The sequence below is a fragment of the Ricinus communis genome, chromosome 9 (genome assembly GCF_019578655.1).
Source record: "Ricinus communis isolate WT05 ecotype wild-type chromosome 9, ASM1957865v1, whole genome shotgun sequence".
In the NCBI taxonomy this organism is placed as follows: domain Eukaryota; kingdom Viridiplantae; phylum Streptophyta; class Magnoliopsida; order Malpighiales; family Euphorbiaceae; genus Ricinus; species Ricinus communis.
Genome location: NC_063264.1, coordinates 7369796 through 7386448, shown reverse-complemented (window position 1 = coordinate 7386448; position 16653 = coordinate 7369796). Strand labels below are relative to the sequence as shown.

At 35.5% G+C, this 16653-nt stretch overlaps 2 protein-coding genes across 2 annotated transcripts; both read right to left on the bottom strand.

The window, feature by feature from the left end:
• Window positions 1-8934: 8934 nt before the first annotated feature.
• Window positions 8935-9655, bottom strand: LOC112536424 (stigma-specific STIG1-like protein 1). Its single transcript, XM_025159171.2, has one exon. It carries the CDS (start codon window positions 9582-9584, stop codon window positions 9108-9110), a length of 477 nt encoding a protein of 158 aa, XP_025014939.1. The 5' UTR covers window positions 9585-9655; the 3' UTR covers window positions 8935-9107.
• Window positions 9656-13438: 3783 nt separating this feature from the next.
• LOC8264891 (cytochrome b561 and DOMON domain-containing protein At4g12980) lies at window positions 13439-16453 on the bottom strand. Its single transcript, XM_002529408.3, has 2 exons — window positions 14403-16453; window positions 13439-14255 (listed from the first exon to the last, which is right to left on the bottom strand). The coding sequence occupies exons 1-2, from the start codon at window positions 15081-15083 to the stop codon at window positions 13683-13685; spliced, it is 1254 nt and encodes a 417-aa protein (XP_002529454.1). The 5' UTR covers window positions 15084-16453; the 3' UTR covers window positions 13439-13682.
• Between the last annotated feature and the right edge of the window lie 200 nt (window positions 16454-16653).

Sequence of the window (16653 nt, the reverse complement as noted above, 5' to 3'; positions counted from 1 at the left end):
TTCGGGAGCTTAAGAAGCAATTCTATCCCGACAATGCCGAGAAGGAGGCGAGGTCAAAGCTTCGACGTCTCCAACATAGAGATGGTCATATTCGGGAATATGTGAAGGAGTTCTCCGAATTGATGTTAGAGATTCCCGATTTGGGGGAAAAGGAAGCTTTTCATGCCTTCATTGATGGGTTATCTCGGTGGGCTCAGTTGGAGCTAGAAAGGCGAGGTGTGCAGGACCTTGCCACCGCGATGGCGGTTGCCGAGTCCTTGATAGAGTTGAAGAGGAGGGACTCATTTAAACCAAAGGTAAAGAAATACGAAGGTAGTGACAAAGGTGGTGGAGATAGGGGAAAATCTTTCACCAAGGATGGCAAGGCTTCATACAAAGATAAGGGCAAGTGGAAGAAGGAAGACAGTAGTTCTTCCCGAGAAAGCTTGCCCGCCTATACGCGACGGACCTCATCGGGCGTATGATTGTCCAAAGCGAGGAAAGCTTGGAGCGCTAGTAATCACCGAAGAGGAAAGGCAAGAAGAGGAGCGAAGACTTGCTTCCCTTCGACTTCTCAATGCTATCCAAGCCAAAGTGGAGCAAAAGCCTCGTGGACGAATGTACGTGGAGACCAATATCGGAGGCGGGGAGTATTCAAGCCATGGTGGACCTTTGGGTGACACGGTATACATGGCGAAAGAGGTGGTACGACTCTATTGCCTTTACAAGAAGGAAAAGGGCTTCATTAAAGGGGTGAACGCGAAAGAGATTACCTATCATTGGCGTTGCGAGAGGAACTAACATCCGAATAGGCCAATGGCAAGGTAAGGTCGATATCACAATTGCTCCTATTGATGATCAACGGTTTTATCTTGGTATGGACTTCCTCGACATGGTGAAGGCATTCTTGGTTCCTTATGCCAACACCATGTGCATAATGGAGAATGGCCAACCTTGTGTTGTGCCAATAAAAAGGGAGTTAAGTCAAGATAAGATGGTGTCGGCCATACAGCTCTCAAAAGGGGTAAAAAGGAAGGAGCCAACCTTTCTAGCAACCCTTAAAGTGGAAGAAGGTACCCATATTGATGAACCTACACTTCCAAGCCCTATCCGAGGCGTGCTTGATGAGTTTAAAGATGTTATGCCGCCAGAGCTGCCGAAGAAACTTCCTCCACGCCGAGAAGTGGACCACGAGATCGAGCTGGAATCGGGAGCCAAACCACCCGCCTTTGCCCCCTACCGTATGGCGCCTCCTGAGCTGGAGGAATTAAGGAGGCAACTTAAGGAGTCACACGGTATATAAGGCCGTCAAAGCTCCGTATGGTGGTGTTGTTCCGGAAGAAGCATGATGGGTCTCTTCGGTTATGCATTGACTGGCCGAACAAGATTACAATCAAGAATAAGTACCCGATTCCTAACATTGCGGACATCTTTGATCAACTTGGTGGTGCTAAGTGGTTTACCAAGTTGGATTTACGGTCCGGGTACTACCAGGTATGCATCTCCGAAGGACATGAGCCAAAGACGGCGTGCGTGACGAGATATGGGTCGTATGAATTTCTTGTCATGCCCTTTGGCCTCACAAATGCGCCGGCCACATTCTGCACGTTGATGAACAAGGTACTTGCTCCTTACCTTGATCAATTTGTTGTCGTTTATCTAGATGATATTGTGGTGTACAGCAACACGCTGGAGGAGCACGTAGAGCATTTAAGGCTAGTGTTCAAAGCCTTGCGGGTTAACGAGCTCTACGTTAAAAGGGAGAAATGCTTGTTTGCCCAACGAGAAGTGGCGTTCCTTGGGCATGTCGTTGGCAATGGGAAGTTGAGGATGGACGGTTCAAAGGTGAAGGCCATCCAGGATTGGGAACCGCCGGCCAAGGTGACGGAGTTGAGGTCTTTCCTTGGATTAGTAAACTACTACCAGAGGTTCATTAAGGGTTATTCTTCCATTGCCACTCCCTTAACGGATTTACTAAAGAAGGGTCATGCCTGGGACTGGTCTACAAAGTGCCAAGAAGCCTTCGAGGGGCTAAAGAAGGCGATTATGGAGGAGCCGGTCTTAGCACTCCCCGACTATACAAAGGCGTTCGAGATCCACACGGATGCTTCTGATTTTGCTATTGGTGGAGTACTCATGCAAGAAGGGCATCCGATAGCCTTTGAAAGCCGGAAATTGAATGACACCGAAAGGAGGTATACGGTGCAAGAAAAAGAGATGACCGCGATAGTCCATTGCTTGCGGACTTGGAGGCACTACTTGCTCGGGAGCAAGTTTGTTGTCAAAACCGACAATGTCGCCACTAGCTACTTCCAAACACAGAAGAAGCTCACACCAAAACAAGCTAGGTGGCAAGACTTCCTTGCGGAATTTGACTATGTCATGGAGTACAAGCCAGGAAGAGTAAACCTTGTTGCCGATGCCCTAAGCAGGAAAGGGGAGCTTGCCGATATAAGCCGTCCTGCATGCAACTTGGCGGAGCGCATCAAGGAGGGGCTAAAGCATGATCCGATGGCCAAGAACTTCCTTGCTCTTATTCGAGAAGGTAAGACTCGAAGGTTTTGGCTGGAAGGAGACTTGCTTTACACAAAAAGGAGGAGGATATATGTGCCGCTCCATGATAATCTAAGGAAGGAGATACTTAAAGAGTGCCACGACAGCAAGTGGGCAGGTCATCCCGGCATTCAACGGACGATGGCACTTGTGGAGAATGCCTACTATTGGCCTCGCATGAGGGAGGATGTGGAGGCCTATGTGAGGACTTGTCTTGTGTGCCAACAGGACAAGATGGAGCAACAAGCCCCGGGTGGTCTACTAGAGCCACTTTCTATTCCTGAGAGACCATGGGAGAGTGTCTCCATGGATTTTATTGTGGGGCTTCCTTTGTCAGAAGGATGTGCATGGATCTTTGTGGTGGTGGATCGGTTCTCTAAATACGGCATCTTCATTCCACCTAAAGGCCACCAAGAAGGCCCACCGCTTATGAAACATGTGGTAAAATATTGGGGTGTGCCAAAATCCATAGTGAGCGATCGGGACACTCGCTTCACGGTCGGTTTTGGACGGAGTCGTTGGCTTATTAGGCACCGACCTCGGGTTCTCTACGAGTATGCACCCCCGGACGGATGGGCAAACGGAGAGGATCAATGCATACCGGAACTTTATTTGAGGCACTACGTGAGTGCCAATCAACGAGATTGGGCGAAGTTGCTTGATGTTGCCCAATTCTCTTATAACTTGCAAAGGAGTGAGTCTACCGGCAAAAGTCCGTTTGAGATAGTTACGGGCCAGCAACCCTACACGCCGAGCACTCTTGCCCTAGACTGGTCAAGCCGCAGTCCACCCGCCTTTAAGCTTGCGAAGGAATGGAAGGAGCAAGCCGATGTCGCACGAGCCTACTTGGAAAAGGCATCTAAGCGGATGAAGAAGTGGGCGGACAGGAAGAGGAGACCAATGGAGTTTCAAGAAGGGGATAAAGTGCTCGTCAAGCTATACCTGCATGGGAAAGCCGACGGACTTCATTGGGGGCTCCGAAGAAGGTATGATGGGCCTTTCCCCATTATTAAACGGGTGGGAAAGGTGGCGTACAAGGTTGAACTTCCCCAAGGCATCAAGATCCATCCTGTTTTCCACGTAAGCCTGTTGAAGCCCTACAAGGAGGATCATGATGACCCAAGCCGAGGCAAGTCTACGAGAGCTCCTTTGAATGTGCGGGCTCAGTATGACAAAGAAGTGGACTACATCATCTCCCACCGTAAGGTGCCACAGTCCAATCAACCTTCTATGACGGAGTTTCTAGTCAAGTGGAAGGGACTCCCCGAGAGTGAGGCAAGCTGGGAGCCAATTCGCGACTTGTGGCAATTTGAGGAGAAAATTAAAGCTTACGAGGAGCAGGCAACGGGGGCGTTGCCAGATTGAGTGGGGGAGAATGTCACGCCCCGCCTCGCAGCTAGCAAGGGAAGGCTGCACAACACGGCCCGTGTTGAACAACACTGCCCGTGTTGACCAACACGCCCACGGACACGCCCGTGTTGGTTAAATACAAATGCGAAGGACCTAGAAGCTTCGGGTAACACGACCACAGTAGGTAACACGGCCAATTACCTCAGACCGTGTTCCCAACACGGCCAGGAACACGGCCATGTTGGCGGACAGGGGGAAAAACGCTATAAATACCCCTTCCTTGTACCATTTGTGTGAGTGTGTGTGATATATGAAAGAAGAGAGCTTGTAGAGAGAGAAAGTGTGCTCATTGTAAGTAGCTTTAGTGTGAATTAATCAATACAAGTATACACTTCCACAACTCTTGCGTCTCTTTGTGCCACTTTCGTGAATTTACTTCCGCTAGCGTATTTGCTATTATTCTGCCGGGTTTGGCAATCAAGGGTAGGCTGACTAGCTATCTTGAATTTCGGAAATCAAGCAGAAAGTTTTGGAGATAAAACAAAACTCACGTGACACAAGGCACAACCCAATGATCCAGCCAGTAGTTCCAAGAATGTATCCAATAATTTGGCAGGAGACGCGAAGAGAAACCCGACACTTGTTCATTTCTAATGGGTACTTGAAATATCTTGCAATCATCACACCAGCAGGCAAGAACGCCCCCTATCCCATGATATGGTTAATATGATAGACGACCCTCATAAATTTGATATAAAATCCCATCAAACTATATAAAATTATTTAGAGTTCAGACTTTACTCAGCTTCTTTTATATATTTATATAAGAAATCATTCAATATATGATTTCCATCTAAAGATTTAATTCAGATTATCAATGATCATAATGTTTATCTTGGCTTCCAAATAATCCAACAAGCTTCAAATAATAACATGTGCCTTTTTTTATCAATTTGTGCTTAAAAGAAACGAGATTGAATTGTATTTTTTAACTTGTTACATGGCTCTAAGCTCGTAAATTTTAATAAATCTCGTACTTATCTTTTGAGCTATTATTTTTGTAGTTTTAAAACTTACAATAATCTTTATAAAAACATTCAGATGCTGAATATTGTTTATTTTTCAAAAATTAGACAGGACAAGCTCATTTACTTCTATACGGACTCAAGAAAATTCGGAACTTATTTTCTAAACCAACCTAAGAAAAAAGATACACAAGTCTAATTCATTTTTATCATCTTATTTGCCTTCTGATTAAGCTAAATAATGGTTCAAAATAATATTATTTTACGATGCAACACAATTATTTTCCTCGTATTTTAATTTAATTAATCACAATGTCAATTTATATAATAAAATAATAATTCTTCTATAATTAATCTATAATATTTTTAGGATCAAACTACTAATTAATTAAATAATTTAATTAATTATTTGTAACAAAAAACTAATGCACTAAATATTTTTTAATAATTCTAAATAATTTTTTGAGTCTAAAAAGATTATACCAAGACCAAAATCTGAAATTCTGTCCGGAAACTATCAAGGTCCGGAAATCAGTACTACCAATAGTGTCGGAATTCGAATTCCAAAGGGCCTATGCGAAACTTGAGATGCGTTGAAGCCAAAAATATCAAAATCACAGCCTTGCCTTTGCCCGAAACTGCTAAATCATAGTGAGAAGGAAGCTGCTCCGATGAGGCTCTCCCAAGGCTGTCGGCGGAGGAACGGGGATGGGAAGGAGCTGACCTTGGGTTATCAATGGTGGGGAGTACGATTTCGTCGTAGGATTTGCAAGAAGAGGACGGCAGGTGGTTGTTTCGGTGGCGGCAGCAAGAAAGGAGCTTCCCTTCTTCAAGCTCAACGTCAAACTGCACGGAAAGAAAAAGAGGAAGACGGCATCGGCGAGAGGAAGGGAAAGAAAAAGTTTGCGGTGGCTGGAAGGAGGTGGCAGGCGGCGGAAATAGGAGGAAGTGGTGGGAAGAGGCGGTGTTGGTGTCAGGGGGAAGAAGGAAGAAGGGAGGCAGGGGCCCTAATGCAATTGTTTTATGTGAAAAGATAAAAAAATGCACATAAATCCCGCCTTAAATAAGTTGCTACAGTATTACCCCTAGTAAAGAAAATAAACACATATTTATATATATTTACACGGGTTATATTGATAATTCAACGTTAGCCTAATGCTTAATAAAATCATGAATGCTATTAGTAACAAGATTTAGATCCACTTAAAATAAAATAATAAAAATAAGAATATAATAAATAAATAAAACATTCGTATTAAAGCCAAATAAAATAAAATAAAATTTAGCTTACTAAATATTTTAAAACAATATTTAAATTTATTATTAAATAATATTAATGAAATGATACTCAATCTACTAAAATTTTCCCTGAAAATATTGAAATTAAAACTTTAAAATTCATGGGTATTACATTTTCTTTCAGAATGCTTTTCAAACTACTCCTTTTGGCCAAGTTTAGAGTAGATTGTAACATGTGTTTTGTTTTTTTTTTTTTTTTTACTTATCTAATTTAGTCAATTGAGCTGCTGATGGGATTTTGTGACATTGTATCAGCAAAATCCGGTATGGTTCCTTCAAGTAATATAGTCCTTGGCAGAACATGTTTAACTCCGCTGCCTAAATTTGTGTCTTCTTGCTTAATGACAATTGGGATGCCAGAATATACATCTTTAGGGTAATCTCCTTTCATCTGTGGAGGGCACAAACATATGAGCATGAAGTTCTCACTTGATGCAATTTGTTTTTCCGTTCATACTAGACACTATCGAATTGCATATTTGAGGTTTGGAAATCACTTGGGATGGCAGAAGACCAGTTTGAGCTATCAATTAATTTAGAGGAGCTAAAATCTTTACTATTTTGATCAATTTTTTAAAAATTATCAATTTAGTCATGATTTGACTAATTAAATGTAATTTTTGTTAATTTGAGTTGCTGATCAAAATTAAGTAGCGTGGATATCATTTAAAAAATGAGAACTTAAGCAATATGTATAACTAATGTGACATTAGGATCCTAAAATTTCATAAAAATATTAAGAAACATTAAAAATGGATATTAATGAACAAAATAATACTAATACAGTGAATAAAATAAAATTTACAATGAAAATTCAAATTAAATAACTAAAAGAATATGATTGAAATTTAATTTAACTATGGGGCAGAACTATAAATATAAAATTTCTGGGGAAGTCACTAAGTACTTTTTTGAAAGTAATAAAAGAACAGCTTATAGGTAAATTTGTAGTTAAGGAAAATTATGGGGGCATGGCCTGCTCAGAGGACCACCAAGTTACGCCCTGTCAATGGACATGTCGGATAATGTTGTTAAATATTAATTAACTTACTCTCTGTCTAGTAACTATCGATACAATATTTCTTCACAAGTGATTTGCATCATTATAAGTAAACACTTGGCTTAATGACTTCACCTCCTTTACATGCATTATGGGATGCAAACTTGAATCATTGATACAAATAGAAAAGTCTAATCTCCAAATATAGAAAAGGTAATGACATTCTAAACCCTAATGGGACTCATTTTTATTGGATGTATCTATAAAACAGGATCTATCTAAATATTTCTCGATATAGTAATGCTATGATAGACGAACTTGGTCGCCCCTCAATTCATATAGTTCTGCTGATTTAACCATCGGAGGGTTAACGCCGGGACCCCTCCTCTTGGCTCCTAACATGATTTTCCATTAATAATATCTTCTTAATATCAATATTTAAACTAATAGCTGAATAAGGGGTCTTGCATGTTATATAAACATGTTCATATGTGTTGATGGTTAATTCATATTGGGCATCCTTTGGCATGGCAAATCGTCGAGGACTTGAACATGTATTGCGGTGAGCTTTTTCTTGATTTATTTTAAGCAAGAAAGCGACTAAATCCATGTTGAGAGCTAAATTCATTTCTTCGTCATTAGATCGTTCGGCCCATTCATAACTAATTTCTTGTTCTTGTTTTAGTGGTAATATTGCAACAATAGTAAAAACTAGAGCCATTACAAGTATTTCTGCAATCTCTTTTTTTCTTGTATACATATATCTAGAGTTAATCTAGAGCGTCCCAGGTAGAACTCTCATGGGTGATAAAATACTCCCTCAAAAATTTTAACGCAGCTGCATACCCAAAGTTCAAACTCGAAACCTTAGTTAAGATAGAAAATATTATTATCATCTCATTTATACACTATTAGATGTATCCGTACAATTTTTAATAGCTTCATTTTTTAGTGCAAGAAATGATAGAGTTTGATCTTGATTCTGGAATAGAAGTAATTACACCAATAAGAAAGGAATAACTAGATAGCTTATGGATGGAGAAAAGAGGCAATGTGAGTCAAGTCTTCATAGAGAACTTTGGAGGGGAAATTGAGCATCCGATCTTCCATTCAATTTATTAGTCCAGGTTCAACAGCCGACGACTAATAAAAGGAAAACGATAAGTATGTATCATAGCAAAGACTTTATTCTTTATTTTAGAAGGTGTACCTGTTCTCATTCTTGGAAATGCATATATCAAAGACTTTCTAAAAGTTGATAATGCAGACGCTTCTTTCCCAACATGCTTAATTTCCCTCTCTACCTCCGTCCCCTTTTGACTATAAATTAACAAATCCACCTCTCTTTTATTAAAATTTATTCTTCGATTTAACTCAACTAGTAATAGTGTTTACTTGAAGGCGCGTTTTGTGCTTTTTTTATATATATCTAGAGTTAATTTAAAACATACCAGTCAAAATTTTTACGGATGGCAAAACAATACCTCAAAAATTTTAATACAGCCGCATACTGAAAATTCGAATTCGAGACTTTAATTAAATTAGAAAAACTCATGATTCAGAGTTAATCATCAAACCAGTTCATGTTCTTTCTATGTTTAGGAATTACCGATAGAAACCCAAGAACAAGTTCTCTTAATAAATAGAGAGACTTGATATCAAAACTATTCATTGTTGCATGGTTGCTGCAAAATGTAAAACAGGGCTATTTATAATTTCTCACCATACTAAAAACAAATGAATACTATCATTTATTACGGAAGTTCAACTATAAAGTCTCAATCAAGAATATATGTTTTCACAATTGGCTTAACAGTACGAAGAACGAAACTACTTCTTTTCTTCAAATAAAAAAAGAATATGGATCTCATCAATCAAGAAAATCTTCAAAGTTCGATATCCTATGCATAATTGCAAAGCCCAAAAGCACAAAACTCTCCACTGTTGCACCTATTGTTGCAACCTCCACAGTGCCTTCTATTGAAGGATGGATTAACGCATTTGCCATTACAACAAATCTGATTGTATTTGCACTTCTTTCCACAGGCTCCACAGTTAAGGCGATCTGTCAAGACATTTACGCACTTCTTCTTGCAACAATAAGGCCCCGGACTTCCCTTGGCATGGCAGATCCTAGGAAACTTGTTACAACTCACACGACGAGCTTTTTTCACTTTCTTTTGAGCAAGCAAATGACGGAATCCATGTTCAGAATTGAATTCGGTTTCTTCATCAAATGATTGTTCGGTCAAGTCATAGTCGAGATCTTCTTGTTCTGGTTCTAGATCTTCTTGTTCTTGTTCGAGTGGCAATGCAGCAACAGAAAGGAGTAGAGCCATTACAAGAACAAGAATCAAGAAAATCTTTAGTAAGTTCATAGTTGTGTTTGTGTGTTAGAGAAAGAAGGAATACTAGAAATGAGTAAAAGAAGAGAAGAGGTAATGAGGTTGCGGATGGAGAAGAGTGACAATTATAAGAAGTATTTATAGAGAAGTATGGTAGGCAGATTGAGCATGTGATCTTCCACTTACTCGACTAGTCCATGTTCAACGCCTGATTACTAATAATAAAAATAGAATTGAAGGGGAAAAGACGACGGAAGTTAGGCATGCAAAAGTTAGTCAATTTTTTTAAAAAATAGTCAAAGATGCATGGAATGGTCAGAGATTAAGAAATTTGAAAATCCACATCTCAAATCTCAAATGTCAAACACTCAAAATAGACTTATTCTAACATAGACAATGACATCCTCGGCTGTTTCCCTCTTCGAGACCACTATTATTATTATTATTATTATTATAAAATTTAAAATATATATCACTTTTTATTAATATATATTTTAAATATATAAATATAAAAAAATTATCTAGATTTGCTATATGTTCCTGTCTATACACCAAATCGATAGATGATTGACATATATTTATTAATATTAAATAATAGAATATATTGTCAATCATTCAACACTAAAATGTAATTCACTCATACATTTGTATCACTCTTTTACTAATTGTGGTGCATACAGCAAAATTAGATCATATCAATAGATTATGAAGCAGTTAACTCATCCCCAAGTAAAAGTCTTTTGCTCTCCCACTTTTTTTTTTTTTTCTTTTGACTCTTGAGAAATCTACTCCCACTCTTTGCTACAAAGATTTTGTTCATTACTTTAAGAATGTTTGCGCATTCTCATTCTTGAATGAATGGGGTAAGTGACATAGAGAAAGAAAATTAGAAAATACACAAGTTCTTTTTGCTTTTTGCCTACAATTCTTGAGAATTTGTTATACATGCACTTTTGTTTTTTAAAATTCTTATATAGTATACCTAATTTTATAGATAAATCTAAGAATTTAGAATTGTCATATTTGTTTAAAATTTTGATTGTTTAATGATGAAACCAACTATTTATTAAATTAATTATTCAATTGTAATATATTAATTCGTAACCTATGAAACATGTCATTTGTTTAATTCAGTCCAAAAAGATTTAATGAATAAGGCCTAATATTAGTTTGGTGAAGTCAAAATATTCAATAAGTTAGTTCTCTTCTTTTTGTTATAAATAATTTTTTTTTTTAAAAAGCATGTATTGTAAGAATTTATGAGCCAAAAGAATTTAGAAATGTAAGGAGTGTGAATGGCCATTATAAATCAGTTTTAATTTGGATCTAACTATTAATATGATTTAAGACAAGTTAATAGATTTGCTCTTGTACATTATAAACTCTATTATATTTTTTTATATATGCATGTGGAATAAATTACACATCCTTCAAACATTTTTCCTTAAATACAACTTTTATTTGATAAAATTATATGATAAGGTTAGATAATCAACTGTTGATTGTATCAGCTTCGTTTTAAATTTTTTTTTCTTATAAATTGATAACTGATTTCATTTTTATTTATTTAGACATTATTATTCTTATTAAAATTTATTAATAATAACTTACTTTAAGTTGATCTAATTATAGTACTTATAATTATAGTATTTAAATTAGAAATTTTTATTGGTAGAATTTAAATTTAAATTTTTAATTTTAGAATAATTTTTTATAGATATTTTTAATAATAAATACAATTGATTTAAGGAAATTAACTATAATATTTTTAATTATTATAAATTATTTTTATTAATTTATATAATTGAATATATTATAATAAAATAATATATTTAATGATAAATTATACCATCAATGGTTATTTAACATACTAATAGTAATCGCTAATAAAATTTTACCAAACAATTTAAGTTACAGTGTTGCATTAAAATTTTACCAAACATGTCTTAAGAAATAAGATATACATAAAATTTAGAAGAGTAAAAATCCAACCAATCAAGTGGATAGTTCTAGTCATTTTGATATTGGTTAGACTCAAGTCCTAAATCTTTTAATTGGGTTCTAACACTTTCTTATTCATTTAACTCTCAGCTTAATCATCAATTCAATTTCATAATATAGTATCATAGTAGGTCTAGTCTATTAATTTTCCACTAATTATATTTAAGCCATCACTAATTAAGAAATAAGCAATACAAATAATTTATAAGAACTACGATAAAAAGTACAAACAATTTATACGAGTCACTAAGTGATTATTGGGGAAATGTCAGAGATCCACCATCACTAATTAAGAAAGGGTCAAGTCTAACCAATTAAGTGATTAATTCTAATGCTTTTGATATTTAATGAAATCCAAACCCGATTTTTATAGTTAGACTCTATACTCTCTAATTCATTTGATTCCAATCTCTAATGATTATATTTATAATTCGGGTGCACGCTAGAAAAATTTCATTGAGAAAAATAAAAGCCTATGACAAAGTGCACGCACGAGCAACAATGTAGAATCAGACCGCCCAAAATTATGAAGATTTGGTTTGGCTTTCAGGTTATTGTATCGCTCTCTTACATTTTGGTCCCCTAATTTCATTTGTTGGGTATGCGACTTCCCTTGTATGTTTATTCAACTTAGGTACTCCAACGTATGACATTCTTGAAGCCATTGAAAGAATTTATTGTACGAGTTAGTACAATATAAGCAACTAAAGAAACACAAAGTTGTTTTTATGTGTAATATTATTTCATGATTTTAAGATAATAGAAGTACAAGTTTTTTTTTTTTCCTTTTTTCTTTTGTTTTGTTTTGAGAGAAGAATTGCAAGTTCTTTATTTAGCACAGGTGTCAAAAACAATTTCCTCATTTTTCACCTCTTATAAAATATCATATATATAATATTCTTCGATAGCACTATGACAGTTTCATTAATTGATATTATAATTAGTGAATTCAATTGACTACAAATAAATCCATCATATATTTTTTCAATGGTGCCTATTTATAGACCATGTTCTAATTTATGCAAGAAGTTTTCAGTCTTAATACGAGTGAGAAGGTGTACCATTGATCATAGACTTCTCTCTTCTTCTTTTTTTCTTTAATAGAAAAGTACAAAAAAATTTATAGTTGGATGGTTTTTCAACCTTTAAATTTTACATTTCTTCTTTATAAATTAATATAAGTTGTTTAGTCCGGTAATAAAATTAAATATATTATCATAATACTATTAATTTTTATTGATCTTACACTGACATAATATATATTACACTCGCAAGCTATTGCAAAGATCGGACTATTTGAAATTCCTCGTATTGAAAAAAAAAGACAATTAAATTCCTTTTTCCTTTTACAAATTCTTCTATTTATTTCCAGCTGGTTAAATACAAATCTATTTTTATTTTTAATAAATCTTCTAATAGTCATAAATTTCAGAGTTAGGCGCTGTGTGGCTAAGAGCCCTCACAGTCTAGCAAACCGATATTGGATGTGCGCGCAAGAGCCTTGTTTACACTATAATATCATAATACCATTAATTTCTATTGATCTTATATTGATATAATATATATTACGGTGAGATTGATATTTTTTTATTTATGTTGCATTTTTTTTATTTGTCAAATTAATGATTTTATTTTATGGTAATATATTTAATTTTATTACGTAATTAAAAAATACATAATTAAATTAGAAAAGGTTCAAACCATATACATATTATATATATATATATATAAGACAAGAATTTTCCTCGTATATTTGTCTTGCACGACAAATTGGTGATGCCTCGAGTTAATCAAAGACTCTCAAAAGCATAAAAAAGTGACGATGCTAACTTATTTGTTAAGAAGAAAGAATTGAAAGAAGAAAAAAGGAAAAAGAAAAAGAAGACTAACAACATTAAATCAATTTCCATCGACGAGCTTCCCAGATTTCAATAAAACTTCAGTCGTGGCACAAAAATGAAAAGTAAAAAAAGAAAAAAGTATACAAAGCAAAAAATATAACTATTAGATTCCAGTAGCCACCAGAGAGACAAGATGGATAAGGAAGAAAGGAATATGATAATAAATAAATAAAAAATGAAAGATCAATTTGTACGTCAAGATGAATTTAGCAACCGAATCGCTGCATCGTCATGGAAGTGGTGGTGGAGGAGCCAGATCGGTAGAAGAAGAAGTAGGTCCCTCCTGTTGTACAGCAGTCGTCTTCCTAGTATTTCTTTTAAACTTAGTCCAGGTATAGATCTCAAGGGCTGCGACAATGGCAGCAATAGCTATAAGGATTGCAGTGTAAACCCATTTCCAAGTTTTGTCTGGCTTCAAAATGTCAATCCCTTGGAATATATTTATTGAGATCACAGCAAGCAATGCATACCCCGTAAAATGGTGATACATATTCCAGTACTTCCTATACTCGTCAGTCCTCTCTGGTTTTAAGCGCAGCGCGAACATCTGCAATGTTGTAAATGCGAATATGAACATGGAATAAAGGCGGTGAGTTCTGAAGATGTAGAATTTAGAAGCACTGCCAAGACACAACCCAATGATCCAGCCAGTAGTTCCAAGAATGTATCCGATAATTTGGCAGGAGACATGAAGACAAAACCACCACTTGTTCATGTCTAATGGGTACTTGAAATATCTCGCAATCATCACACCAGCAGGCAAGACTGCTCCCCATCCCACAATATTAAGTATACCATGCACCTGCCAATCATTTAAAAAAAACAACAACTAAAATACATTAATTAATTAAAAGTTCCATACAACTCTAGTAACAATTAATTACTTCACCAATAAATCTCGGCTTTTCCAATTAATTCTGAAGCTGTACGAATTTTAGACCCCAATTACCGTTCTTAAGTATTGCCGATGTTTTCCAACGTGGCGTGCCGGTCTCCCAGTCATCAAGTTAAGAGTCTCTGTACTGTCAACATTCTGGAGGGCTCTGGGATGGTTCTTAGGATTCGTACCGGCTAGGTCATATCCAACTTGCCAAACGTGGTTCAACTTAGAAACATCATAAGCTGCAGACGGAAGCACTACACTAGCTTGTATAGAATAGTAGTCTAAGTCATCCAAATACTCCATTGCTATATTTCGGAAAATCACTTCGTTTTGAGCTTCAACATTGAAACTTGTAGGGGTTAGCTTACAACCCAGTTTGGTATCACTTGTGATATTGTAGGTTTCAATGATGGATGATCCATTCTCGTGTCTAATACCTACTACTGCCCTGGTTCCAACCATCTGCGGCATCTTCTCTGGATTGACACCCCAGGCTAGCCATCCATAATCGGCATATAATCTTGCAGCGAAAATTATCTCAATTTGGTGGTCATTGTTTTTGTTGATTGACCAGCCAAATTCAGCTCCAAGAGTGGTTAATTTCTTGCAGTTCGTGAGGTTCTTTTTCTGGGTTATGAGCTGAAAGAAAGACCCGCTACAACGAGAGTAATGGACAGCATTGGCAGTAATTGAAAAGGCCAAGAATAAGGCTAACATGAAGATTACTAACATAGTTGTGGAAGACATTTTCTATTTAATTTTGAGGTAGTGAATTAGTGTTTGTGGTGTTAAGCATTAAGGGTTGAGTTTGAGCAGCTCCTTTTTCTTTTTCTTTTGCTTTTTTCTTTTTTGTTTTAATAAAAAATTTAAGTAGCTTATAGCTTTTGTTTGAGATACAGAAGTTAATAACTTTAAAGGATTAAATTACTTTATTCTATAATTTGCTTTAAAAAATAGCTGTCCACAAGTAATGCTTAATTTTCTATTCATTTCTCTCTTCTTCTTCTTTTTTTTTTTTTTCTTTCCTTCTTTTATGACTAAATGTATGGTAGAATCTTGTATCATTATTCAATCCTGCACAAGAATTAATCAGACCAACGGTTCTGATTTTAAATCTAATAAAAAGTTCTTTTATTTGGTTAAGCAATAAACGGATGGATATAGGTTTAAATTTATTGTTTATATTTGTTGTTAAATTTTTTTAATAGAAATTATGAATCTGTCATTTATTAAAAAATAAAATGTATAAATTGATCAATAATAAAAATAAATATCAATACCATCAAAAAGTAAAAAAAAAAATCTCATGTAAATACTTCAATCGCGTTAATAAAGCCATTTTAACTTACAACTCGATGATCTGAGTGTTTCACTCAATGGATATTTTAAACCACAATTGACTCTTTAATTCTTAAATGAGTCTGATTATAAGAACATCAACAAAAACTTTTTTACTATCATTATTGCAGCTTCATAAAATTTTTTATTTGCATCCATAAAGAAATATTTAAATTTCATAAAATATATAATAAAAAGCTCTATAAATGAAATCAAAATTTCCACAGCAAAAAAAATAAAAAAACTCCATATAAAAAAATTAAAAGATTTTAATAATAATAAGAAAGACAAATTCAAAATATTTATATTTATTAATTAAAATAATATAATATAAATAAGTAAATAAAATAAAATTACTACCAATCTAAAAGATTCAATTGAAGCCGAGAGTTGTTCATTCTGATGATTCTCATACTGTAAACTCAAGGCAAGATAAATCCTCAAGCTAAGACCGTATAGAGGCAGCTTTGCCATGAGAGGTCTTTGTGCTCTTTTGGACTCTTATAGCCGAGTTAGTCCTTTTGAATCATAAAAGAATAGATCGTGCAAGCTAATAGCTCATAACTAAAGGATCGAGAGAAAGAGATGAAGAGTTTAGAAAGCCATAAGGAGAATTTTATTTCTTGATAGATAAAGGAAACTTGCTCCCTACATTACTCAAGACTTCTCTTATATAGAGGAGTCTTAATACAATAAGACAGAAAAGATAAAGTGGGGATCTTATCTTTTACACATGTCTTCCTCAGAAGAAAATATGAGATTTCCCACTTACATAAAGATAAACCTTATCACCTCCCTAAAAAGACGAAAAATAATACACTTACATGCAGAAAATAATACACCTAATAGGACGAAAAAGATAAGATAGGAATCTTTATCTTTTTACACTTTTATATCTTGAATTATAGAGAAGAGATTGTCTTTATTGCTAGCAAAAGGATGAGTCACCACGGACCACTATCATCATCCATGGGCTGAG

Excerpts from the sequence above, each read along its gene's own strand:
- LOC112536424 (XM_025159171.2), bottom strand. The coding sequence starts at position 9,584 with ATGAACTTACTAAAGATTTTCTTGATTCTTGTTCTTGTAATGGCTCTA.
- LOC8264891 (XM_002529408.3), bottom strand. The coding sequence starts at position 15,083 with ATGTCTTCCACAACTATGTTAGTAATCTTCATGTTAGCCTTATTCTTG. Across the intron at positions 14,256-14,402 it reads ATCGGCAATACTTAAGAACG|GTGCATGGTATACTTAATAT; the intron begins GTAATTGGGGTC and ends AATGATTGGCAG.